A 24,600-nucleotide genomic window follows, 5' to 3' on the forward strand; every position below is an offset into this window, starting at 1 on the left:
TATTTACAAAAACTTACGCATATCATACAAAAATTTTAATGTTTGAGGATTTTCATCAAAATTTTGATGAGAGTGGTCACATATTAGCGTCCAGTCTAGGACGTAAGTTTAAGGATATATGGCCAAAATAAGTGTAAGTTAGCCACAATAACTTTTTCGTATAAAACTTTGGAGTGTTTAGGATTTTCATATTTATGGAGTTTCTCAGATTTTCATAAATGTGACCAAGAATTTTCACCGAAATTTTTTCGCATAAAAATTTGTTCCCACCTCCATTGAAGTTTTGATTTTTTATGATGGTCACAAATTAATGTCATTTAAGGAGGTATGGTAAATTTTGTTTTTATAAAAAAGATTATTATTTTTATTATTTATTTTTTTTTTTTTTGAAAAGTTAAATTTTTTGAGGTCCTTGTCGCTCTAGGACGCAATTTTAATGTAATTAATGTCATCTTCGCTCTATGACGCATTTTTAAGGAAATGTAGTGAATTTAGTTTTTCAATTTTTTTTTTAAATAAAATTTTAGCAACATTTTTTTTTTTTTTTTTGGAAATAAAAATTTTCTTTAAGAATAAGATTTTTATAAAATTACCTAAAGAAAATAAATATTTCTATTAAAATGAGATTTTGAAAATTTTTTCTATAAAAATAAAATTTTGTTTAAATTTTCTATAAAGTCAATATTAAGTCAACTTCTTTAAAAATTGTAATTCTCGTTTTAGTTCATGCTATCGATGCGCATTATGGGTAAGTTCTCCCTTTTTGTAGAAGTAGCAATTTTCCCTTGTCGGGGCTAGGTAAAAATATTTAAAATGTCGGCACTTTTCAAGAGATATTTATAGACCCACGTAAATTGTAAACATCTAAAATAAAATAATGAATATTTTATTTCGAATAAACTTGTTTTTTTTTTTATAATAACGACTAAAATTTGATCATAAACTGCAAAATAAGATTTTTCTATTAGACAGTTTTTTTTGGTAAAATTTTCTTCAAATTTTGGTAGAATGTGTTTGGTTCGAGTGGCAACCATGTCTAGGATGCATAGTTTTAAGAAGATATAGCCATGATTTAGTTTTTTTTTTCATATACAAAATTTTGGTTTTTAAGGCATTTTCATGGACATTGTAATTTTTGAGGATGACCACGGAATAACGTTCGCCAGGATGCAAATTTAATGAGATATGGGAAAATAAATATGCCAGAATTGGATAGATCCTCGGTTACTTGATCTATCATTGGTTGGTCACCCATTACACCAATGGTTTGCCCTTGGCTAAGTAATGCCGTGACCATGGTCACATCGTATCCCAATGTCTCTCGTGGAGGTCCGAGTGGACCAGGAGGACAGGACCCTGGTTTACCATCATGTCTTAGTTCTGCTAGACTTGGTTGGCCTTGTATGCCAGGATTTCCATCTCTACCTTGGGATCCTCTCATACCCATTTCGCCGGGTTTCCCGGGAGATTCCAGGTAGACCGGTGTCACCCTTCAAACCTGAGGTTCCCGGCATACCCTGTAAATCGATTAAACATCTGTGTCCTTTGATACTCTTAGGTCCTGGTTCTCTTGCTCCGCCTTAAGGTTCTTCATTTCCAGATTGTCCAGGACCACGTGGACCCATTGGTCCTTCTACAACAGGTAGGCCAGTTTCACCCTTTGATCAGCGTTCTCCATGAGGAAGATATGGCCATGATATAATTTTTCATATAAAAAAATTTGATTTCTTAAGGCATTTTCATGGACATTGTCATTTTTGGCGATGCCCACATATTCACATTCGTATCTGCTTTGATGCAAATTTAATGAGATATGAAGAAATAAATGTGCCAGAATTGATTCCTCAAAACCCATTTTTTGATAGAGCCCCATTGAACTATCCAACTTATTGATAGTCGTAAAATATTTAAGAGTTAATAAAAAAATCCGCCTCTGATTCCCGAAAATCGTTACTTGCTATATAACAAATGCTTTATTCATCTAAATGAAAGATATCCTTTAAATCTTTTTTTTTTTTTGGTTCATTATTGTTATGTACTTTTCTTCTTTAATATCTATTAAGAACAGTGTGTATGTATGCATGTATATATGTGTATGTGTATATTTTCTTATGTATACCAGTTGCATAGCCTATAAGGAGTTAATATTCAAGAACACTTTGGTATTCATTATCGTATAGTAGTTGTTTGTGTGTGTGAGTGTTGCCTTTGTCAACTTAAGTAAATTCGTTCGCTGAGAGAGTTCTTCCAAGGGATTTTCTTACAACAAAAACAAAAAAATAATAATAATGATAATAGTAGCGTAAATCTAAGCTAATAAATTTAAAAATTTTCTCTAATCTCTAGACTAAATTTAGTAGTAGCCTCTAGTAGAAACAGGCTGGTCCTAGTTGCACACGGAATTGTTGATTGGCCTCACCCACATCTCTAATGGCAATGTCCACAATAGGCAGTCTCTGTGTCTTTTGGGTAGTGTAGGTTATAACGGTCTTGGCCCAAGCATTGGAACGTTTCTATAACCAACGAAAAATGAATTAGTGGAAGCCTCTAGGAATTTGGATGACATTAAGAAAAACTTACTCTACATTCATCCATTTCAGCTTCAAAGCGTAATCTCTGTGGACCCTTAGGTGTAAGCTCAGCATCATTCCAAGTTAAAAGCTTCAAGCCGTTTCTATGAAAAAAAAAAAAACAAAACAGAAGACATTTTGTCAATAAAGTCTTCCCCACTCTCTTTGGGAGTATAAAATCCCTACCTTGCTGAATTCTCTTCATCATCCACATAGGCGACAGTATTTCTACAATGGAACGTTATCTTCTGTGAGGCTCTGGCCGAGAGCAATTGCAAATATCCCATTTGATTGGAATCTGTCTTGTAGTTGATATCCATTCCTCCTGTCATTTCTCCCAACCAAATTTCCTTGGCGGCTCCAGTGTAACTCAAGACATGCGATTCCTTGGGTTGTGGCAGTATGCAAGTGGCCCTATTTTCCTTTTCACATTGTACCAATATGGCATCCTGGGCATCTCCCTCATTGGGATCAATCCAATATTCTCCAGATTTGAAGTCAGGATATGCAGCAAATAGATCTCGGCATGTTCTTGCAGGGGCTGATTGCTGGCCATTGGGTTTCTTGAATCTTTCGAATGAGGCTCTTACATGATCGAATGCCTTCAAGACCAGAGCATGTCTTTCATCGTCGGATAGACCCTCGGTTAGTTGATCTATCATTGGCTGGTCACCCATTACATCAACGCCCTTGGTTTGTCCTTGGCTAAGTAATGCCGTGAGAGCTGCCACATCGTATCCCAATGTCTCTCCTGGAGGTCCGGGTGGACCAGGAGGACCTGCAGGACCCATGGGACCTGGTTTACCATCATGCCCACTAAAACCTCTGGGTCCAGCTGGACCTGGTTGGCCTTGTATGCCAGGATTTCCATCTCTACCTTGGGGACCTCTCATACCCATTTCGCCGGGTTTGCCGGGAGGTCCTGCCATTCCAGGTAGACCGGTGTCACCCTTCAAACCTGGAGTTCCCGGCATGCCCTGCAGACCGATTAAACCTCTGTGACCTTTGATACCCTTAGGGCCTGATTCTCCTGTTTCGCCTTTAGGTCCTTCACTTCCAGGTGGTCCAGGTTTGCCTCGTGGACCCATTGGTCCTTCTACACCAGGTACGCCAGTTTCACCCTTTGATCCACGTTCTCCATGAGGACCCGCTGGACCGACTGGGCCTGGTGGTCCTGGAAGACCAGGATTACCAGCAGGTCCTTGATTACCTTGTTGGCCTGGAGGTCCTTTGTCTCCTGTTCTGCCTTGAATACCTGGTGGTCCTGGTTTACCAGCTGCTCCAACTGGACCTTGTTCTCCTGCTGGACCTGGGTTACCTTGGGGTCCTACTAAGCCCTGAGGGCCTGGAGGGCCATCTTTGCCTGGCTTGCCTTGTTGACCTGGTTCTCCAATGGGGCCTCTTAATCCTCTCATGCCTGCTGCTCCTGGGGGTCCTGGTAATCCTGGAATGCCCCGATCTCCTGTAGGTCCTTGTGGTCCTGGATTTCCTGGTGCTCCTGGAGGACCATCATTGCCGGTTTCTCCTTTTTGACCTTCTTGTCCAGGTGGCCCCTGAAGACCTGGACTTCCTGGTAGTCCTGCTCTTCCGGGTTCACCAGCATTACCTTTAAGACCTTGAGGGCCCGCAATACCAGGTTGGCCAGGACTTCCAGGTTGACCCTAAAAAGAAACAACATCAACCGACTGACATATAACGTCGTTATCATCTATTCTTACCACTGGCCCTATTTCTCCTGGTCTTCCTGGTAAACCACTCAATCCTGGCTCTCCTCTCAGACCAGTTTCACCGCGAGCTCCTTTTGGTCCAGTCAATCCTATAGGGCCTGGTTGGCCTTGTTCTCCCGGTGGACCCTGTGGGCCACTATTGCCTTGTGAACCTTTGATACCCATTAATCCACGATCACCTTTAGCACCGGGTAGACCAGCTATGCCTGGCGCACCGGGGAATCCAGGTGGGCCAGCTGGACCAATTTGACCTCGTTCACCGGGTACACCAGCAGATCCTTGCTCGCCAGGTGTACCAGGATTTCCAGGACTGCCTCTTTCTCCAGGTTCTCCGGGAGCACCAGGAGGTCCAACATTTCCTTGAGGTCCACGGTCACCAGGACGTCCGGGAGAACCTTCAGGACCAATAGGACCAGTACTACCACGATCACCTTTTATGCCAGCTGGTCCGGGTAAACCTTTATGACCGGGAAGGCCCATCATACCGGGTGCACCCATATGACCTTTTTCACCTGGTTTGCCTGGTAGACCCTGTAGATGGAATTTTAGTCAGTATTGCATTGTTTGAAATTTAAAATCAACTTCTGGAGATAGAGAATTCTTTGGGAGTTTACGACATATTGAACCGACGAAAAAAGGAAATCTTTCCATACCTTTCTTTGGTATATCTTCTTCCTTTTCTTGCCAGAACAGAAAAACAATTTTCTTTTCCCACAAAAGAATCTTTCCATTCCAAAAATGTTGGTGCCACAATTTTTAACTTACCGGAGGTCCATCATGTCCTGGATTTCCTGCTTCGCCTCTTTCGCCTGGGGTACCAGGTTGACCGATTGGTCCCCTTTCACCTGGATAACCTCTTTCTCCTCTCAAACCTGCAGGACCAATTGGACCTTGTGGACCTGGGGGACCATGCGCTCCATCCTTTCCAGGAACTCCGGGACTACCAGGAGATCCTGGTAAACCTTGAAAACCTCTGGGACCAGTTGGACCAGCTTCGCCTCGTTCACCATCTTGACCCTGCGGACCAGGTGGACCTTGAGCCCCCGGTAAGCCATCTTTACCATTATCTCCTCGGGGTCCAGGTGGACCAGCTACACCTGGCTCTCCAGCCTTGCCAGGTTCTCCGGGAATTCCTTTATCGCCAGGTATACCCATGGGACCAGGTAAGCCTTGTAAACCCTGTGGACCTTGTTCACCAGGCTTGCCATCTGCTCCTGGAATACCACGTTCACCAGGAGGGCCATCTCTACCGTCTGGACCAACACGTCCGGGAAGACCACGTAAACCTTGTAAGCCAGGTAATCCAGCAGGACCAATATCACCATTGCTGCCCTTTTCACCAGGAGGACCTTGAATACCTCTATCTCCGGGAGAGCCTTTAGGACCCATTGGTCCATCGGGACCCTGTAAACCTGGAAGTCCGGGTGATCCTCTTTCGCCAGTGGGACCAGCAGGACCTGTGGGTCCACGCATGCCGCGTTTGCCACGCTTGCCTTCGGGACCCACGGTTCCGGGTAAGCCGCGTGGTCCTGGTTGACCTGCTTCACCTTTTATACCTTGATCACCTGTGAATGATAAATGATTACAAATAATGAAGTGAGAAACAAATCTTCTCTCGTCTTCTTTAAAATAACTTTACCTTTGTATCCTCTTTCACCGGGTTGTCCAGGAGCTCCTTTAATACCAGGCTCTCCAGGGCTACCGGGCAAACCATCAGGACCACGGGGTCCTGGAAAACCTTGCGGACCAGCTAGACCAGGGGCTCCCATTGATCCCTTGTCACCGGGTGATCCATCTTTTCCGGGAGGTCCAGGCATACCATTTTCACCGGGTGCACCGGGACGACCAGCCTCACCACGAGGGCCTTGTAGACCTTGATCACCTTTGGGACCCATATGACCCATATCACCTTTAGCTCCAGGTATACCAGGAAAACCAGGTGGTCCTGGTTTTCCTACTGATCCAGGTTGACCAGGGGATCCGGGATTTCCATCTAAACCTCTGGCGCCAGGTTGTCCGGGGGCACCTTCGCGACCACGCTCACCCCGAGGTCCAGCTGGACCCTAAAAAAAATATTGAGAAAGAATTTTTTATAAGAAATGTCGAGTATCTAAATGACAATGGTATGGGAAATTCTCTACTGAAATGAAGGAGTGAATGCAGGAAGAAATATGGGAGCGCAATATACATCCGTCCATTAGAGGAAATGGACGTCCATATGCTGAAATTAAGGAGTGAGTGCAGGAGGGAATGTGGGAGGGCGTTTTACATCCGTCCATTCGGATCATATAAACTTGTAACTGTGCAAACCACCACAGAAAACTCATGACCCATTTACTTTGACAGATATAGAAGTCGGCAAAGCCAAAACGGGTATGCTAAGCCTTGCTCCTCGGTGGTTCTAAAATTCTATTTCTAGTGTACTCAGAAGAAGTATCCCACCCACCAACATTTTTACCCAGAGGTACTTACCGTAGGCCCAACAGGTCCCACAGGACCCATAACACCTGCAGCTCCTTTTTCACCTGGAGCACCAGCATCACCTTTAGCACCATCTACACCGGGTAAACCACGATGACCTTTTAACCCTGGCTGACCGGGAAGACCGGGCATACCTCGAGGTCCAGGAGATCCAGCATTACCAGGAGGTCCAGCTTCACCATCTTCACCAGGCATGCCATCTTTTCCTGGAGGTCCAGGTAAACCACGTGGACCCATGGCTCCAGTGGGACCTTGTAACCCAGCTTCGCCAGGCTCACCACGAGTACCTTGAAAACCTTGGGGACCTTGAGGACCAATATTACCAGGTGGGCCACGAGGACCCGGTTGACCAGCTGGTTGTATAAATGCTGGTGCTACATACTGCATACCGCTAGGACCTTTATCGGAGCTAGCATATTCGGCTGCTAATTGTTGATGGTAATAGCTCATATCAGGAACAGGGCCTGGAGGTCCAGGATTACCAGGAACACCAGGACTGCCAGGAGTTCCCGGTAAACCTGCATCGCCAGCAGGTCCTTGAGCACCTGGATAGCCACGATCACCACGGGGTCCCAATGAGGCTTCATATGGAATATAGGATGATGGACTAGATGCTTGTACTGCAGCTCTCTCGGTGGTTGAAGGTCTCTCATCTACTGGTTGGACATTTATGGCTGGTCCCAGGGCAGGAACACAATCGGCCGAAGGACTACATCTAACTTTTCCCTCCTTGCATACGCAATTGTGATTGCAATTATTTTGTTCACTAGTAAATTCATCACTTTCACGATACCAATTGCCTTCGAAATGACATGAAAAAGCTCCAACAACATTTGCCGGCTGAATGCTACGTGGTGTGGACGGATTAGAAACTGGAAATGAACGATTCATTAAAATCAAACCATGAGAAGAAGTACAACCTCGACACCATTCACCTACCTTCACTTTGAGCCTCAAATGGATCAACATCTGTTCCTAAATCTGTAACGAGAGATAAGTAATAAAACATAAGTGATTCTATTTTCTAGGTTACCCATTGACGTTCCGTCCATATAACAAATAATCATAAATCATGCATTTATGGAAGCCACCAATCACAATTAAAATGCATGTGCGTTTCTCATCAGTGTATCAATTGTTGAATCTAAACTAGACACTGAGATGGATGTCATAGATATTCCAACTGAGAAAACACTGAAAATTTCTTGCAACGCCATAATATGGACTTTCAATTAAATAAAAATCGATTGCCACTAAAGTTTTAGGTGAAGCGCAGTGGCACAAAAGATTTTTATTTTCAAATTTGCAATAAAAGTACTGATGTGACTGTGGTATAGGAACACTCTGATAGATTCGGATAATCTCATTCATTCCTCCATCTCTAAAGTGTCCAACTCTAAAGTTAGTTCATACGATCGTCCGTGCTAACAGAGGATTAATTCATGAGTCTAACAGCACTTTTTTAGGATGGCAAATTTGCAATTACATGAAAATCGATCGCCAGCAAAATCGCAGACCACTTTTCCAAAAGTTTTAAAAATCTTACAATATTGGTATATGTCCCAGAAATTGTGCATATTCTTCTTAGTAGTAAAATTTGAATTAACGAAAACCAGTCGTCCGTCTGTCAATCGCTGCACCATTTGACCCATCCATCTGTCCATGCATTCAAATATGTTGCCGAAGAAGAGGCCTCGAGGAATTAAGACGTGACCTTCGAAGAAAGATACTTATTTTTCATCCCACAATGTGTGGGGGTTGAGTATCGGCGGTCTGTGAATAAAGCGTTAATATCCTGCAATCATTGAACATATACAAGTTTCAGTGACTTTGTACGTGTAGTTAAGCCAACTATTAGATAGAGCCAGTTACCATTAGGAAATATATTAATGAGGATGAAAAGGCTCAGAGGAGGTAAATACATCTCACTCTTCTGAAAGAAAAATAGAGAATTTAATACAAACCCTGAAATAAGTACTTTTCTACTATATCACAGGGAGTTGTATCCCTTGGCAGCAGTCAGTGATCGAAACATGAAGCGTCGATATCCTGCAATCGTGGACCTGATTCAAGTGTGGGTGAATCCGTACTTGTAGTTGAAAGCAGTGTTACATCCACGAAAGTAACGCTTCTAGGTTTGGCCATTTTAACAACTTTAGTCTGTAACGATCTACTTAAATAGCGCCCAACGTGGGGCCCTCAGCGTAGATATTTGATTAATTTTGGCCTAAGATTTTTAATACAACTTGCAGGTAGTACTATAGGAAAAATCAAAAATGCAGCCGTAAGCCAAAAATTTTGAGAAGGATGAAGAGGCTCAGAGGAAGTCATCTTCTCATTCCGAAAAGAGATAGAGAATTTAATACCGACTCAGAATTAAATATTTTTTCCACAATATCGCAGTGGGTTGTGTCCAAATGTCAGCAATTAGTGATCGAGCGATAGCTTGCCAATCGTGGACATTAGGCAAGTGTGGATGACTCCGCATCTGTAGTTGAAGGAATGTTACAATCACGAATGGAATTTCCCTAGGTTTGGGCATCTTAATACCTGTACTCGAAGGTAGTACTATAAAAAAGACCAAGGGTCAAAAACGATTGAGGAGGGTGAAGATGGTCTAAGGAATTAATTTCCGGGCTCCTAAAATAGAAAGCGAATTAAACTAGGGCTCACAGAAATTTGAATTTTTCACAATGTCACCGGATTTTATGTCCCACCATCATATCTCAGTGAGCGACACATGTAATGTCTATATCCTGCAATCTTGGATGTAATACAGATCTGGGTGACTGCGTTCCTATGGTCGAAGGAAGTATTACAGTCACGATAGGAGCTCATTTAAGCATGTTAACAAATGCACTCTAAGGTAGTTATACCAAAATAAACCAAAACTATAGTCATAACCACAAAAAATTGAGGAGGATGAAGGTGCTCCGAGGAATTATTTTTTCGGCCTCCGAAAAGATATAGCCAATTTAACTCGGACTTGGACTTTTTTTGATATTTTTTTCACAATGTCGCAGGGGATGTTCCCCTGTCAGTGACAGAAACAACAACGAGCTCCCATAGTTTTGGGCATCTTAACACCTGTAGTTAATTTCAGAGGGTACGAGGATTGAATTTTATGTTTCGTGATTGGGCAATACTACTATTGCAATCTGTCAACTGACAGCTCTATCCTAAAGCTTGGCATTTTTGTGGTCATACGTAATCACAACATCTTGACACACGAGCGCTATTTGTATTGCGGACAAACCAAACTGATATGGAACGATAAGAGTAGTAGAAACTTTGGATTTCTAATGGCGACTCATAGGGAGGATTTGAGGCCGTTAATAGGCTTCATAACAGGTCACAACACACTGAGGAAGCACATGATAAGAATTGGCTTAATGACTGATGATATTTGTCGATGGTGCTAGACTCGGCTGGACCAGGACCCGGACGGTGCTGGACCCGGCTGTACCCGGAGTAGAAACTCTGGATTTCTAATGGCGACTCATAGGGAGGATTTAAGGATGTTAATAGGCTTCATAACAGGTCACAACACACTGAGGAAGCACATGGTAAGAATTGGCTTACTGACTGATGATATTTGCCGATGGTGCTGGACCTGGCTGGACCCGGAGGCTACAAAAGACTCTTACCATTTTCTGTGCCAATGTCTGGTATTATCTTTTAGAAGAAACAAGATACTGGGTTACTTTTTCTTTCAGGATATTACGGATGTCCGGGACTGTAATCTGTAGGATATACTTGCCTTTATCAAGGCTTCTGGATGGAAATCTAGAAACCCTGTTGTAGACGCATGTGATATGGATTGATCCTGACGGAGGGAAATACATAATGAAGTGGAAAAGTAGAAAATTATGAAGATTCCAAAGGGACCAATCTGGTCTATGTGGAAACCAAATCCCCTTTTATAAGGGTTTAGTTTCATCATCTGAAACCTAACCTAACCAAACTCAACAACAGTGCAACGTTGAACTTAGTTCAATTTTTGGCGATGAAACTCCGTCAAGGATCAATGTTCGTCGTTGGTATGAATTCAATCGTGGTCGCAGTTCACTACAAGATGAATTTCGTGAAGGTCGTCCAAAATCAGTTGTTCCGGAAACCATTTATGATGTGTGCCAACTGATATTTCAAGATCGTCATGTTACTTATCGTGAGATTGAGACAACCTTAGGCATTAGTGGGACCAGAATAAATTCAATATTCCATGAACATTTGACCGTAAAAAAATGGTTCGCGTTGGATCCCACACAATTTGTCAATCGCTCTGAATAATGATCGTGTCGATTGGTCAAAAGAAAAGCTCCAAAAATGCAATCGCGATACTTCGAGACACGTCTATGATATCATGACCGGTGTTAAATGGGGAATTTACGAGTATGAGCCCGAAATTAACAGCAGTCGTTTGTTTGGGTGTTTCAAGCCAAATCCAACAAAGTTGCTCGCGCACGAAGCTTCTCCAAACAAATGAGAAAAAATTGACATATCCCAATCGTACCACTAGAACAACGCAGACCAGTCTATTCTGACCACAATTTATTTTCAAGAAATTAGGAAAACCAACCACGGAACATGGATCACTCTTCACCATGGCAATGCGAGCTCTTCCACATCGGCTCAAACAACTGCATTTTTGAGTAAAATCTCCAACGACCTGAGATCCATCCATACACGTCAATCATTACAACACACTTCTTGAGAATCTATTAGATCCGGATTTAAACTAGAAAGACATGTACCGTCTAACTTCGATAATGGTTTAAAAATAGAAATTCCGATAGTAATTTCTCAACCAACACTTTGCATAAAACACTATATATAAATAGCCCACTTTCTTTAGTTATCTGGGGAATATGCGTCAAACCTTTTAACAAATATTGGACAATGCATATCAATTGATTCTGATTCCCATTCGAAGAGAAGTCTATTAATTACCATTCTGATGGCGACTTTAGCGCCAATTTAACTGGCGCTGTCAATGGCAAAGTGTAATGCAATTTGTTTGCGATTCCATGTTGTTCCATAAACATTCTTTGTTTTCGTCATTGCATTGCATACGTCTTCAGCAATATAATATGCTAAAGTAATATTTATGATTGCAATCAACAGGGTGATTGCCTTCACGCTTGCCTACCATGTGGCGCTTAATGGAATCAATGGAGTTCTAAATTGAAATAATTCTTTGTGTTTTTGTATTTCTTCTTTGGTGCATTTCTACAAATTGATGCAACAGAAATGATATTGTCCAACAAGTTAATATGACAAATGTTCTTAGACCAATTGATATTATTTTTAGATATTTCCTTATAGAAAAAAATTAAGATCAAGGTCTTACAAGGAGAAGTACTACATGATTGCAGTAGTTAAAATTAAGCCCAGCAAAAAAAACTGTCGCCAAAGAAACAATGAAAATTTTCTTTTTGGATTCGCAAGTGGTGTCAAATGGGGTCCTATAGAAATAAACTTTTGACAAAACTTCCTATCAAAATTAAATTTTGACAAAGTTTCCAAAAAGTATAACATTTTTACTAAATTTACTATAGCAATAAAATTTTGAGAAAATGTTCTATATAACTAAAATTTTGACAACATTTGCCATAGAAATAAAATTTTTGACAAAATTTTCTATAGAACTAAAATTTTGACAACATTTTCCATAGAAATAAAATTTTAACAAAATTTTCTATAAAAACAAATTTTAACAAAATTTTCTATAAAAATAAAATTTTTACAAAATTTTCTATAGAAATAAAATTATGCCAAAATTGTCTATAGAAATAAAATTTTGCCAAAATTTTCTATAGAAATAAAAATTTGAGAAAATTTACTATAGAAATAAAATTTTGACAACATTTTTTATAGAAATAAAATTTTGACAAAATTTTCTATACAAATAAAATTATGTCAAAATTGTCTATAGAAATAAAAATTTTGTGAAAATTTTCTATAGAAATAAAATTATGCCAAAATTGTCTATAGAAATAAAATTTTGGCGAAATATTTTATTGAATTTTGGCAAAATTCTCTACAGAAAAATATTTTAAAATTTTGACAAACGTTTCTATACAAATAAAATTTTCGTTTAGTTTTTTTATACCCTCCACCATAGGATGGGGGTATATTAACTTTGTCATTCCGTTTGTAACACATCGAAATATTGCATAAAGTATATATATTCTGGGTTGTGGTGAAATTCTGAGTCGATCTGAGCATGTCCGTCCGTCCGTCCGTCTGTTGAAATCACGCTAACTTCCGAACGAAACAAGCTATCGACTTGAAACTTGGCACAAGTAGTTGTTATTGATGTAGGTCGGATGGTATTGCAATGGGCCATTAAGCTACTCTTGTAGTTTAGTCAACGCAATAGTTTTTAAGCTAAAATCAAAAACGAAATAAAATGTTGACAAAATTTTCTATAGAAATAAAATTTGGAAAAAAATTTCTATAGAAAAAAAATTTACAATATTTTCTATAGAAATAAAATTTTGCCGAAATATTCTATTGACCTTTGGCAAAATTCTCTATAGAAAAATATTTTTAAATTTAGACAAAATTTTTATAGAAATAAAATCTTGACAAAATTTACTATAGAAATAAAATTTTAACAAAATTTTCTAAAGAAATAAAATTTTGACAAAATTTTCTATCGAAAAAAAAATTTTGACAATATTTTCTATAGAAATAAAATTTTGTCAAAATTTTCTATAGAAATAAAATTTGGAGAAAATTTTCTACTGGCATAAAATTTTAACAAAATTTTCTATAGAAATACAATTTTGAGAAAATTTTCTATAGAAATTATATTTTGACAAAAATTTTTATAGAAATACAATTTTGAGACAATTTTCTATAGAAATAAATTTTTGACAAAATTTTCTATTCAAAAAAATTTTGACAATTTTGAGAAAATTTTCTATAAAATTTTGAGAAATTTTTCTATAGAAATAAAATTTGGAGAAAATGTTCGACAGGCATAACATTTTAACAAAAATTTCTATAGACATACAATTTTGGGAAATTTTTCTATAGAAATAAAATTTTGAGACAATTTTCTATAGAAATACAAACTTTAACAAAATTTTCTATAGAAATACAATTACATAAAATTTTAACAAAATTTTCTATAGACATAAAATTTTTGGAAATTTTTCTATAAAAATAAAATTTTGATACAATTTTCTGTAGAAAAAAAAAAATTTGACAAAATTTTCTATAGAAATAAACATTTTGACAATATTCTCTATAGAAATAAAATTTGGAAAAAAGTTTCTACAGACATAAAATTTTGATAAAATTGTTTATAGACAGTAAATTTTGAGACAATTTTCTATAGAAATAAATTTTTGACAAAATTTGCTATTCAAAAAAGTTTTTGACAATTTTGAGAAAATTTTCTATAGACATAAAATTTTGAGACAATTTTCTACAGGCACAAAATTTTAACAAAATTTTCTATAGAAATATAATTTTGAGAAAATTTTCTATAGAAATAAATTTTTGACAAAATTTTCTATTAAAAAAATATTTCTATTGACAATTTTGAGAAAATTTTCTATAGACATAAATTTTTGGGAAATTTTTCTATAGAAATAAAATTTTGAGACAATTTTCTATAGAAATACAAATTTTAACAAAATTTTCTATAGAAATACAATTTTGAGACAATTTTCTATAAAAATAAATTTTTGACAAAATTTTCCATTAAAAACAATTTTGATAGTTTTGAGAAAATTTTCTATAGACATTTTATATAGACAAAAATTTCTATAGAAATACAATTTTGAGAAAAATTTCTATAGAAATAAATTTTGACAAATTTTCCATTGAAAAAAATTTTGACAATTTTGAGAAAATTTTCTATAGACATTAAATTTTGAGACAATTTTCTATAGAAATAAATTTTTGACAAAATTTGCTATTCAAAAAATTTTTTGACAATTTTGAGAAAATGTTCTACAGACATACAATTTTGAGAAATTTTTCTATAGAAATAAAATTTAGAGAAATTTTTTTACAGGCATAACATTTTAACAAAATTTTCTATAGAAATACACTTTTGGGACAATTTTCTATAGAAATAAATTTTTGACAAAATTTTCTATCAAAAAAAATTATTGACAATTTTGAGAAAATTTTCTATAGATATAAATTTTTGGGAAGTTTTTCTATAGAAATAAAATTTTGATACAATTTTCTGTAGAAAAAAAATTTGACAAAATTTTTATTTCTATAGAAAATTTTGTCAAATTTTTTTTCTACAGAAATATTTTCTATAGAAATAAAATTTTGTCAAAATTTCGATAGAAATTATATTTTGACAAAAATTTATATAAAAATACAATTTTGAGAAAATTTTCTATAGAAAAATTTTTTTACAAATTTTCCATTAAAAAAAATTTTGAGAAAATTTTCTATAGACATTAAATTTTGAGAATTTTTTCTATACAAATAAAATTTGGAAAAAAGTTTCTCCAGACATAAAATTTTAACAAAATTTTCTATAGAAATAAAAAAAATTTCTAAAGAAATAAAAAAAGAATGAAATTTTTGACAAAATTTTCTATTAAAAAATTTTTGGACAATTTTCAAAAAATTTCTATAAACATAAAATTTTGGAAAATTTTTTTTATAGAAATAAAATTTGGAGAAGATTTTCTACAGGCATAAAATTTTGCCAAAATTTTCTAAAGAAATAAAATGTTGAAAAAAAATGTTCTATATTAAAAAAATTTTGATAAAAAAATTCTATAGTAATAAAATTTTGAATAACTTTTCTATAGCAATAAAATATTGAAAAAAAATTTAAAAGCCAAATATTTTTTTTTTCTCTATACTCACCATCACCATCATCATAGTTGTTGTAATCATAATTTTCCAATTCATCTAAGCTAGCATCGGGTAACTCAGCTTTGGGTTCATCTCCTTGAGGTCGTTCTGGGACTGTCTTTTTGCGTAGACGTACCTTTTTCACTTTCTTGGCATTTTTCTCAGATTTTTTAGATTTTCCTTCCGGTTCGGCAGTTACAAGTTGGACAAGAACACATATGGCGATAAACAACCAAATGCTTTTCAAATGCTTCAAACGCATTTTTCAGGGCGTTTGGGATGAGTGCGGGGTGGGGGAGGTATTTAAAAGTGGCACTCTTGACACATCGAAATCACAACTGAATGGATTTAAGCATTGGTGATAATCTAAAACAAAATAAGAAAAGAAATAAATTTTTGTTAATATTTACTAGGGCCTCCTCCTGGGTTACACTGACGAAATCTTCATTTGAAAATAGAAACATAGGCAAATAATTGGAGCAAAGTAATTAGAGCTCATAAAAATGTAATAAATGCATTTGTTTGTTTAAAAATGTCCATGTTGGAGGCCTCTACGAGTCTTCAATGTAAATTAATTGATTTGCCTGATGAATGTGTGTGGTGCCATAGCCGGTCTTTTTTTTCCATATTCTTTCATAAAACATGGGCTAATCACATATTTCTTTTTGTTTGTATGTTTGTAGGTCTCTTGGTTTTGCTGTGGTGTTAAAAGTTCACTAAATTTAGTTGATAAGTTGTCCAAGTGAGAAAGGAGTATTAAATTCTTATCACTTTGTCACCATTATATTGAAGGTCTTTAGTGAAGAAAAATTGTCATCAAATTAAATTGAGCATCAAACAATTTGTTTTTTTTTTTTTTTTCAATATAAAAAAAATTTTTGAAATTTTATTTCCTGTTGACCCTTCAAATATAAAATCTTTTGTAGGAAATTAAATAAATGTTTAAATAAAGGGTGATTCTTTTGAGGTTAGGATTTTCATGCATTAGTATTTGACAGATCACGTGGGATTTCAGACATGGTGTCAAAGAGAAAGATGCTCAGTATGCTTTGACATTTCATCATGAATAGACTTACGATCTGCCACAACGTCGAATTTTCAGTGAATGGGCCCTAGAAAAGTTGGCAGAAAATCCGCTTTTTTATCGACAAATTTTGTTCAGCGATGAGGCTCATTTCTGGTTGAATGGCTACGTAAATAAGCAAAATTGCCGCATTTGGAGTGAAGAGCAACCAGAAGCCGTTCAAGAACTGCCCATGCATCCCGAAAAATGCACTGTTTGGTGTGGTTTGTACGCTGGTGGAATCATTGGACCGTATTTTTTCAAAGATGCTGTTGGACGCAACGTTACGGTGAATGGCGATCGCTATCGTTCGATGCTAACAAACTTTTTGTTGCCAAAAATGGAAGAACTGAACTTGGTTGACATGTGGTTTCAACAAGATGGCGCTACATGCCACACAGCTCGCGATTCTATGGCCATTTTGAGGGAAAACTTCGGAGAACAATTCATCTCAAGAAATGGACCGGTAAGTTGGCCACCAAGATCATGCGATTTGACGCCTTTAGACTATTTTTTGTGGGGCTACGTCAAGTCTAAAGTCTACAGAAATAAGCCAGCTTTGGAAGACAACATTTCCGAAGAAATTCGGGCTATTCCGGCCGAAATGCTCGAAAAAGTTGCCCAAAATTGGACTTTCCGAATGGACCACCTAAGACGCAGCCGCGGTCAACATTTAAATGAAATTATCTTCAAAAAGTAAATGTCATGGACCAATCTAACGTTTCAAATAAAGAACCGATGAGATTTTGCAAATTTTATGCGTTTTTTTTTTAAAAAAGTTATCAAGCTCTTAACAAATCACCCTTTATATTGAGAATGGGAAAGAATAAAAAAATGGTTATTGCATTTTAATAATAAAAAGATGTGAAATTGAGTTTCTTCAGGAAATTAAATGATTTTTTTTTTTAATATATTGAGAAAAGGAAAGAATTAAAAATATTTCATGGCTGTAGAAAATTTCGAAAAAATATAATAAAATTAAAATAAAACCAAGTATTTTTTTTTACAACAAAAAAAAATCAGGAATAGTATTTTCAGTGTTTTTTTTTTTTTAGTAAAACAAAAAATGTTTGGAAATTTGTTTTTCCTGTTTTCCATAAAAAATATAAAATTTGTAAAATCAAATTTCTTTTGAAAATTAAATGATTTTTTCTTAAATATATGTGGAGAATAGGAAAGAATAAAAATATTTTATGACCCTTAAATTTAAAAAAAAATTAGGAAAATTAAGTGATTTTTTTAATATATTAAAAATAAGAAAGAATAAAAATTATTATATAATTTTTACATTGGGATAAGGAAAAATGAATTGGGGTGTGGAAAATTTCCAAAAAATTTAAATTCAAACTAAAACGAAGTACTTTTTTGAAAAAAAATTAAAATTTAGCACAGGTGTAACGATGGACTTTTTGTCAGTGTACTGCAGAGGAACTAGAGCGATGCCATGTGTTACAAATAATCAACCTTTTATGGCTTAGTAGAGGCTACATCTCAAAATTAAGTTAAAATCTTCAATCTATTTCAAATGTTTGGGGAAGATAATTGAGGGTCCCTATTCTCCTAAATTTGGAGAATAGGGTTGATCAATTGGCCAATTTGACCAATAATCGTTATTTTAGGCTCACTTAGTCGGTGGTGTGAAAATGGACCTCAGGAAAATGAGCCCATAAACCCAAATGAAAGAGTTTAGCTCGTTTTTTAGACTCACTTAGCCGGAGATGAGAAAATGACCCCAGGGAAATGAGCCCCGAAGTGCAAATGAAGGAGGGTCCCAAATATGGGATGACGATTTTAGTTAGTTTTTTTTTTTTGACTCATTTAGCCGGCGGTGGGAAAATTGACCTCAGGAAAATGATCTCAAAACCCCAAATGAAGAAGTTTAGCTCGTTTTTTTTAGACTCACTTAGTCGGCGGTATGAAAATGGACCCCAGGGAAATGAGCCCCAAAATCCAAATGAAGGAGTGTTCCAAATATAGGATGACGCTTCCTAATGTATGAGAACCCCTTGAAAATGAGTCCCAATAAAATGTAACTGAAACATGAAAATCGACCCCAAAATAAAATTAGGGATCATTTTTACTTCTGATTTAAAAGACTGAGTGAAAATGAACCCTAGGTTAGGTTAGGTGGCAGCCCGATGTATCAGGGTCACTTAGACTATTCAGTTCATTGTGATACCACATTGGTGAATCACTGAGTGCTGCTCTTATCACTGAGTGCTGCCCGATTCCATGTTAAGCTCAATGACAAGGGACCTGCACATTGCAGTGAAACCACTTAGAGAAGCTTTGAAACCCTCAGATCTATCGCCAGCATTACTGAGGTGGGATAATACACCGCTGAAAAACTTTTTGGTGTTCGGTCGAAGCAGGAAACGAACCCACGACCTTGTGTATGCAAGGCGGGAATGCTAACCATTGCACCACGGTGGCTCCCTAACTAAGAGGAAGGGTTCCTCTTAGAGGAAAAAATATGGAATTTATGGAGAAAAATAATAATAAATAAAAAATAACACCCTATGGACATTGTCCATAGGGGAAGATTTAAAATTCCGGCCAAAAATAGGCTACTTATATCGCTTCACAATAGCATTAGAGGACTTTTGATAATGACTCCATACGACAAATTGCCATTAGGCCTATTTTGGACAGTATCCAAAAGAAAAAAGTCTGATTTTTTTTCAAATTTCCTAACAGCTGTGCATACTCCTGCTGGCACATTAGGCAGAAACCAAAATACTCCCAATTTTGCTGAAATTTTTGATTGGAACTTGAGACCCTAAAGAAAGCTTATGCTTCATGGAAAAGTAGGACTAGAGTTGTTTTGGAGGTAAATAAAACAAAGCCCCTTCTTAATAGTGGGTCCGGCAGAGAAAAAAATATACCTCTTGGGTAACGCATTAACCCCCTTTAGACACTGTCCATAGGAGAAGATTTAAAACTCCGGCCAAATGTGGGGTACTTATACCACTTCACAATCGCATTAGAGGACTTTGGAGAAAGACTCCGTAGGACAAATTGCCCTTAGGCAGACAACACTCATCGTTTTGAGTTTGTTTTAGCCAATTTTCAATCGAACTATAGAAGAATGTCTTAAACGTAGTCATCACTATCACATTCGCAATAGCGCTTTTTGAACGGAATCCATAGGAAGGAGTATGAAGCCCCGAGCGAAGCACAGCCACGGTCGGAAAATACGATATCAAGGATTGTCCTCATTTCATCCTTCGTGGGCCTTTTTTTTTGCATTTTTTTGGACGGAATCCATAGGAAGGAGTATGAAGCCCCGATCGAAGGACAGCCACGGTCGGAAAATACGATATAAAGGATTTTCCTCATATCATCCCTCGTGGGCCTTTTTTTACATTTTTTTTTGATTTTCCTAAAAGCTGCGGATACTCCTGCTTTTACACTGGGAAGAAACTTCAAATTTTTCTGAAGTTTTTTCATTGGAAACTAAGGACCCTAATGGAAGATCATACATCATGAAAAAAAGGATACTCAAGTTGTTATGGGCTACATAAAATGAGGCCTTTTTTTATATATCGACTGGAAATAAATTTTTGACAAAAGAAACTTCAAATTTTTCTGAAGTTTTTTCATTGGAAACTAAGGACCCTAATGGAAGATCATACATCATGAAAAAAAGGATACTCAAGTTGTTATGGGCTACATAAAATGAGGCCTTTTTTTATATATCGACTGGAAATAAATTTTTGACAAAATTTCCTATTAAAAACAATTTGACAATTTTGAGAAAATTTTCTATAGACATAAAATTTTGGAAAATTTTTGTATAGAAATAAAATTTTGAGACAATTTTCTATAGAAATAAAATTTTGTCAAAATTTTCTATAGAAATTATATTTTGACAAAAATTTCTATAGAAATACAATTTTGAGAAAATTTTCTATAGAAATAAATTTTTGACAAATTTTCCATTAAAAAAAATTGACAATTTTGAGAAAATTTTCTATAGACATAAAATTTTGAGAAATTTTTCTATAGAAATAAAACTTGTCCATAGGAGAAGATTTAAAACTCCGGCCAAAGATGAGCTACTTATACTACTTCACAATCGCATAAGAGGACTTTGAACAAAGTTTCCGTAGGACAAATTGCCCTTAGGCAGGCAACACTTATCGTTGTGAGTTTGTTTTAGCCAAGTTTGAATCAAACTATAGAAGAAAGTCTTAAACCTCGTCATCCGTATCACTATCACGTTCGCAATAGCGCTTTTTGGACGGAATCCATAGGAAGGAGTATGAAGCCCCGAGCGAAGGACATCCACGGTCGGAAAATACGATATCAAGGATTTTCCTCATATCATCCCTCGTGAGCCTTTTTTTAATTTTTTTTTTCGATTTTCCTAAATTCTGCGGATACTCCTGCTTTCACACTGGGAAGAAACAGAATTACTTCCAATTTTCCTGAAGTTTTTTCATTGGAAACTAAGGACCCTAAAGGAAGATCATGCATCACGAAAAAGGGGATACTCGAGTTGTCATGGGCTACATAAAATGAGGCCATTTTTTAACATCGGGTCCGGTAGAGTCTTCCATTTTCCTAGTCATTGTTGCTGTTTGAATTTCTATAGCTGAAATCTGAACCGACTTTTTTTTAAATAATTTTTAATATGGAAATTCTCTAAGGCGAATGAAATTACCACAAGCTGTTTTTTATAAGCAATTTTTTAATTTTACTTTTTATTTTTTAAGTTTTTTACTTCTTCTTAATTTTTATTTTTGTTGTACTTTTTTCTAACTTTAAAATAATTTCTTGAGACGCGTAAAATAAGCGCATCTCTGAATTTATATTGAAAATAACGTCTTGGAATTCGCAGCATCTACTTTTTTGTACCCGGTAAAATTTAAAAAATATCAATTTATTGTTTAATTTTTTTTACTTCTTCCTACTTAAAAAAAAACTTCGTGAGAAGCGTAAAATAAGCACATCTCTGAATTTATATTGAATGTAATGACTTGAGAAAAATTTCCAATTTTTTTGCTGAAATATTTTTGTTTGTCCTTTTGGATATTTTAATAAGAATTTCTGAACGAGCCTTTTTACATTAAAATAACAGGGAAAATATCAATTTATTGTTTAATTTTTTTACTTCTTCCTACTTAAAAAACTTCTTGAGAAGCATAAAATAAGAACATCTCTGAATTTTTATTAAAATTAATGACTTGAGAAAAATTTCAAAATTTTTTTGCTGGGATATTTTTGTTTGTCCTTTTGGATATTTTAATAAGAATTTCTGAACGAGCCTTTTTACATTAACAGGGATACTATAAGGAGGTCCTGTGGAGAAAATATTTTTATTATGTCATACATTAAACGTTCTTTAAATATTAGGTTAGGTTAAGGTGGCAACTCATGTGGGCCATCTTATTCAAATTTAATACAAAAATGTCTTTTAATTAAGTCTTTTCTCTCAGATTAAGTTTCAAATATGTCTCATATACCTATGACAAAAATATGCTGATTTGCCAAAAAAATTATTTTTATTCAATGCAGGATTATCGTTTCCAAGACCTTCAAAATATTCAATACACCTCTAGCTTCATTGGTATCTAATGGAGGCTCAGCTCTCCTTTTGGCTTTTATACGTATGATTTATTTATTTTATGTTTTTTTTCTAATTATTTTCTCACTTTATTCTAAATTCTTACTTTAGATCCTTTGTGACACAAAAATTTTCATCCAACACTTAATTCACATTCACTTTATATTCTCACAATGTAGCAGACTTTTCTAACCCGGACCGTATTGTTTTCCCGTATTCCAAACGATGGTGCACGCTTTCAAATTTCAAACAAACTGTGCTTTTATCAAAGCCGGACACAGCATTTATAGTTTTCTAGCTCAACTAAAAATGATCATTAATAAATGAAAAAAAACACGACAGCGACAATCTAAAAAAACGATCCATTGATGAAATTCTTAAGTGCGTGAGCAAAGGAGCAAAATGATGTGATAACATATGCTCAATTCAATAAGAAATTAATAGAATAGGAAAAGCTCGTATTTCTTTTCAATTCCAATGTTCTAAAGAATTGAATATTTTTTGTTAATAGTTACTTTTCTTAGTTTTAAATTTATTTTAATGATATAGCCACGACTTTTCTGTTGATATAGCCACGACTTTTCTGTTTTCCAGTTTTTTCACAATTTTAAAAAGTTGTATAAGTTACTTTTTCAAATTTAAAATATTATTGAAAATACAATTTTTTAACAAATTAAAAAAGTCGATTGTTTTCAAATTAAAACGAGTATATACGGCCGTAAGTTCGGCCAGGCCGAAGCTTATGTACCCTCCACCATGGATTGCGTGGAAACTTCTACTGAAGACTTTCATCCACAATCAAATTACTTGGGTTGCGGTAACACTTTCCGTTGGCAAGGTATCTTAAAACTTCCTAACACCGTCTTCTAAATTGGAAGGTAGTCCATACGTGGTATATATTAAACTAAAAAAGGCCGATTCTATAGAAATAAAATTTGGACAACATTTTCTATAGAAGTAGAATTTTGACAAAATTTTCTATAGAAATAAAATTTTTTCAAAATTTTGTATAGAAATAAAATTTTAGACAAAATTTTCTATAGAAATAACATTTTGACAAAATTTTCTATAGAAATAACATTTTGACAAAATTTTCTATAGAAATAAAATTTTGGGGAATTTTTCTATAGAAATAAAATTTGGACAACATTTTGTATAGAAGTAGAATTTAGTCAAAATTTTCTATAGAAATAAAATTTTAACAAAATTTTCTATAAAAATAAAATTTTGCCAAATTTTTCTATAGAAATAAAATTTTAACAAAATTTTCTATAAAAATAAAGTTTTGCCAAATTTTTCTTTAGAAATATAATTTTGACAAAATTTTCTATAGAAATAAAATTTTTTCAAAATTTTGTATAGAAATAAAATTTTAGACAAAATTTTCTATAGAAATAACATTTTGACAAAATTTTCTATAGAAATAACATTTTGACAAAATTTTCTATAGAAATAAAATTTTGAGGAATTTTCCTATAGAAATAAAATTTTGACAACATTTTCTATAGAAATAAAATTTTGACAGCATTTTCTATAGAAATAGAATTTTGTCAAATTTTTCTATAGAAATAAAATTTTGACAAAATATTCTATAGAAATAAAAATTTGTCAAAATTTTCTATAGAAATAAAATTTTGTCAAAATTTTGTATAGAAATAAAATTTTAGACAAAATTTTCTATAGAAATAACATTTTGACAAAGTTTTCTATAGAAATAAAATTTTGACAAAATTTTCTATAGAAATAAAATTTTTGTAGATTATTTTTGGCTCTAGTGGCAACCATGATTATGAACCGATATGGACCAATTTTTGTGTGATTGGGGATCGGCTATATAAAAATATAGACCGATATGGACCAATTTTGGTATGGTTATTAGCGGCCATATACTAACACCACGTTGCAAATTTCAACCGGATCGGATGAATTTTGTTTCTCCAAGAGGCTCCCGAGATCAAATCTGGGGAACGGTTTATATGAGGGCTATATATAATTATGGATCGATATGGACCAATTTTTGCATGGTTGTTAGAGACCATATAACAACACGCACCAAATTTCAACCGAATTGGAAGAATTTTGCTCCTCCATGAGGTTCCGGAGGCCAAATCTGGGGATCGATTTATATGGGGGCTATATATAGTTATGGACCGATGTGGACCAATTTTTGCGTGGTTGTTAGAGACCATATACTAACACCATGTACCAAATTTCAGCTGGATCGGATGAAATTTGCTTCCCTTGGAGGCTCCGCAAGCCAAATCGGGGGATCGGTTTATATGGGGGCTATATATAATTATGGACCGATATGGACCAATTTTTGTATGGTTGTTAGAGACTATATACCAA

At 35.4% G+C, this 24,600-nt stretch overlaps 1 protein-coding gene across 2 annotated transcripts; it reads right to left on the minus strand.

Annotated features, from left to right (window-relative positions):
• Positions 1–1,937: 1,937 nt before the first annotated feature.
• Positions 1,938–22,493, minus strand: LOC142237757 (uncharacterized). Of its 2 annotated transcripts, none has more exons than XM_075309148.1 (10): positions 22,358–22,493; positions 15,632–15,985; positions 7,718–7,759; positions 6,770–7,650; positions 5,937–6,360; positions 5,063–5,862; positions 4,289–4,828; positions 2,757–4,231; positions 2,581–2,674; positions 1,938–2,513 (listed from the first exon to the last, which is right to left on the minus strand). In XM_075309148.1, exons 2-10 carry the CDS (start codon positions 15,879–15,881, stop codon positions 2,367–2,369), a joined length of 4,653 nt encoding a protein of 1,550 aa, XP_075165263.1. In that variant the 5' UTR covers positions 15,882–15,985; positions 22,358–22,493; the 3' UTR covers positions 1,938–2,366. The 2 variants fall into 2 exon arrangements, with proteins under 2 accessions (XP_075165263.1, XP_075165264.1); XM_075309149.1 differs by lacking the exon at positions 22,358–22,493 and adding an exon at positions 22,151–22,169.
• Between the last annotated feature and the right edge of the window lie 2,107 nt (positions 22,494–24,600).

The sequence above is a fragment of the Haematobia irritans genome, chromosome 5 (genome assembly GCF_050003625.1).
Source record: "Haematobia irritans isolate KBUSLIRL chromosome 5, ASM5000362v1, whole genome shotgun sequence".
NCBI lineage: Eukaryota > Metazoa > Arthropoda > Insecta > Diptera > Muscidae > Haematobia > Haematobia irritans.

Coding starts and splice junctions, on each gene's coding strand:
- LOC142237757 (XM_075309148.1), bottom strand. CDS start 15,881: ATGCGTTTGAAGCATTTGAAAAGCATTTGGTTGTTTATCGCCATATGT. Junction 6,361..6,769: donor TGGGACCTGTTGGGCCTACG/GTAAGTACCTCT, acceptor TATTTTTTTTAG/GGTCCAGCTGGACCTCGGGG. Junction 2,675..2,756: donor GATGAAGAGAATTCAGCAAG/GTAGGGATTTTA, acceptor TTTTTTTCATAG/AAACGGCTTGAAGCTTTTAA.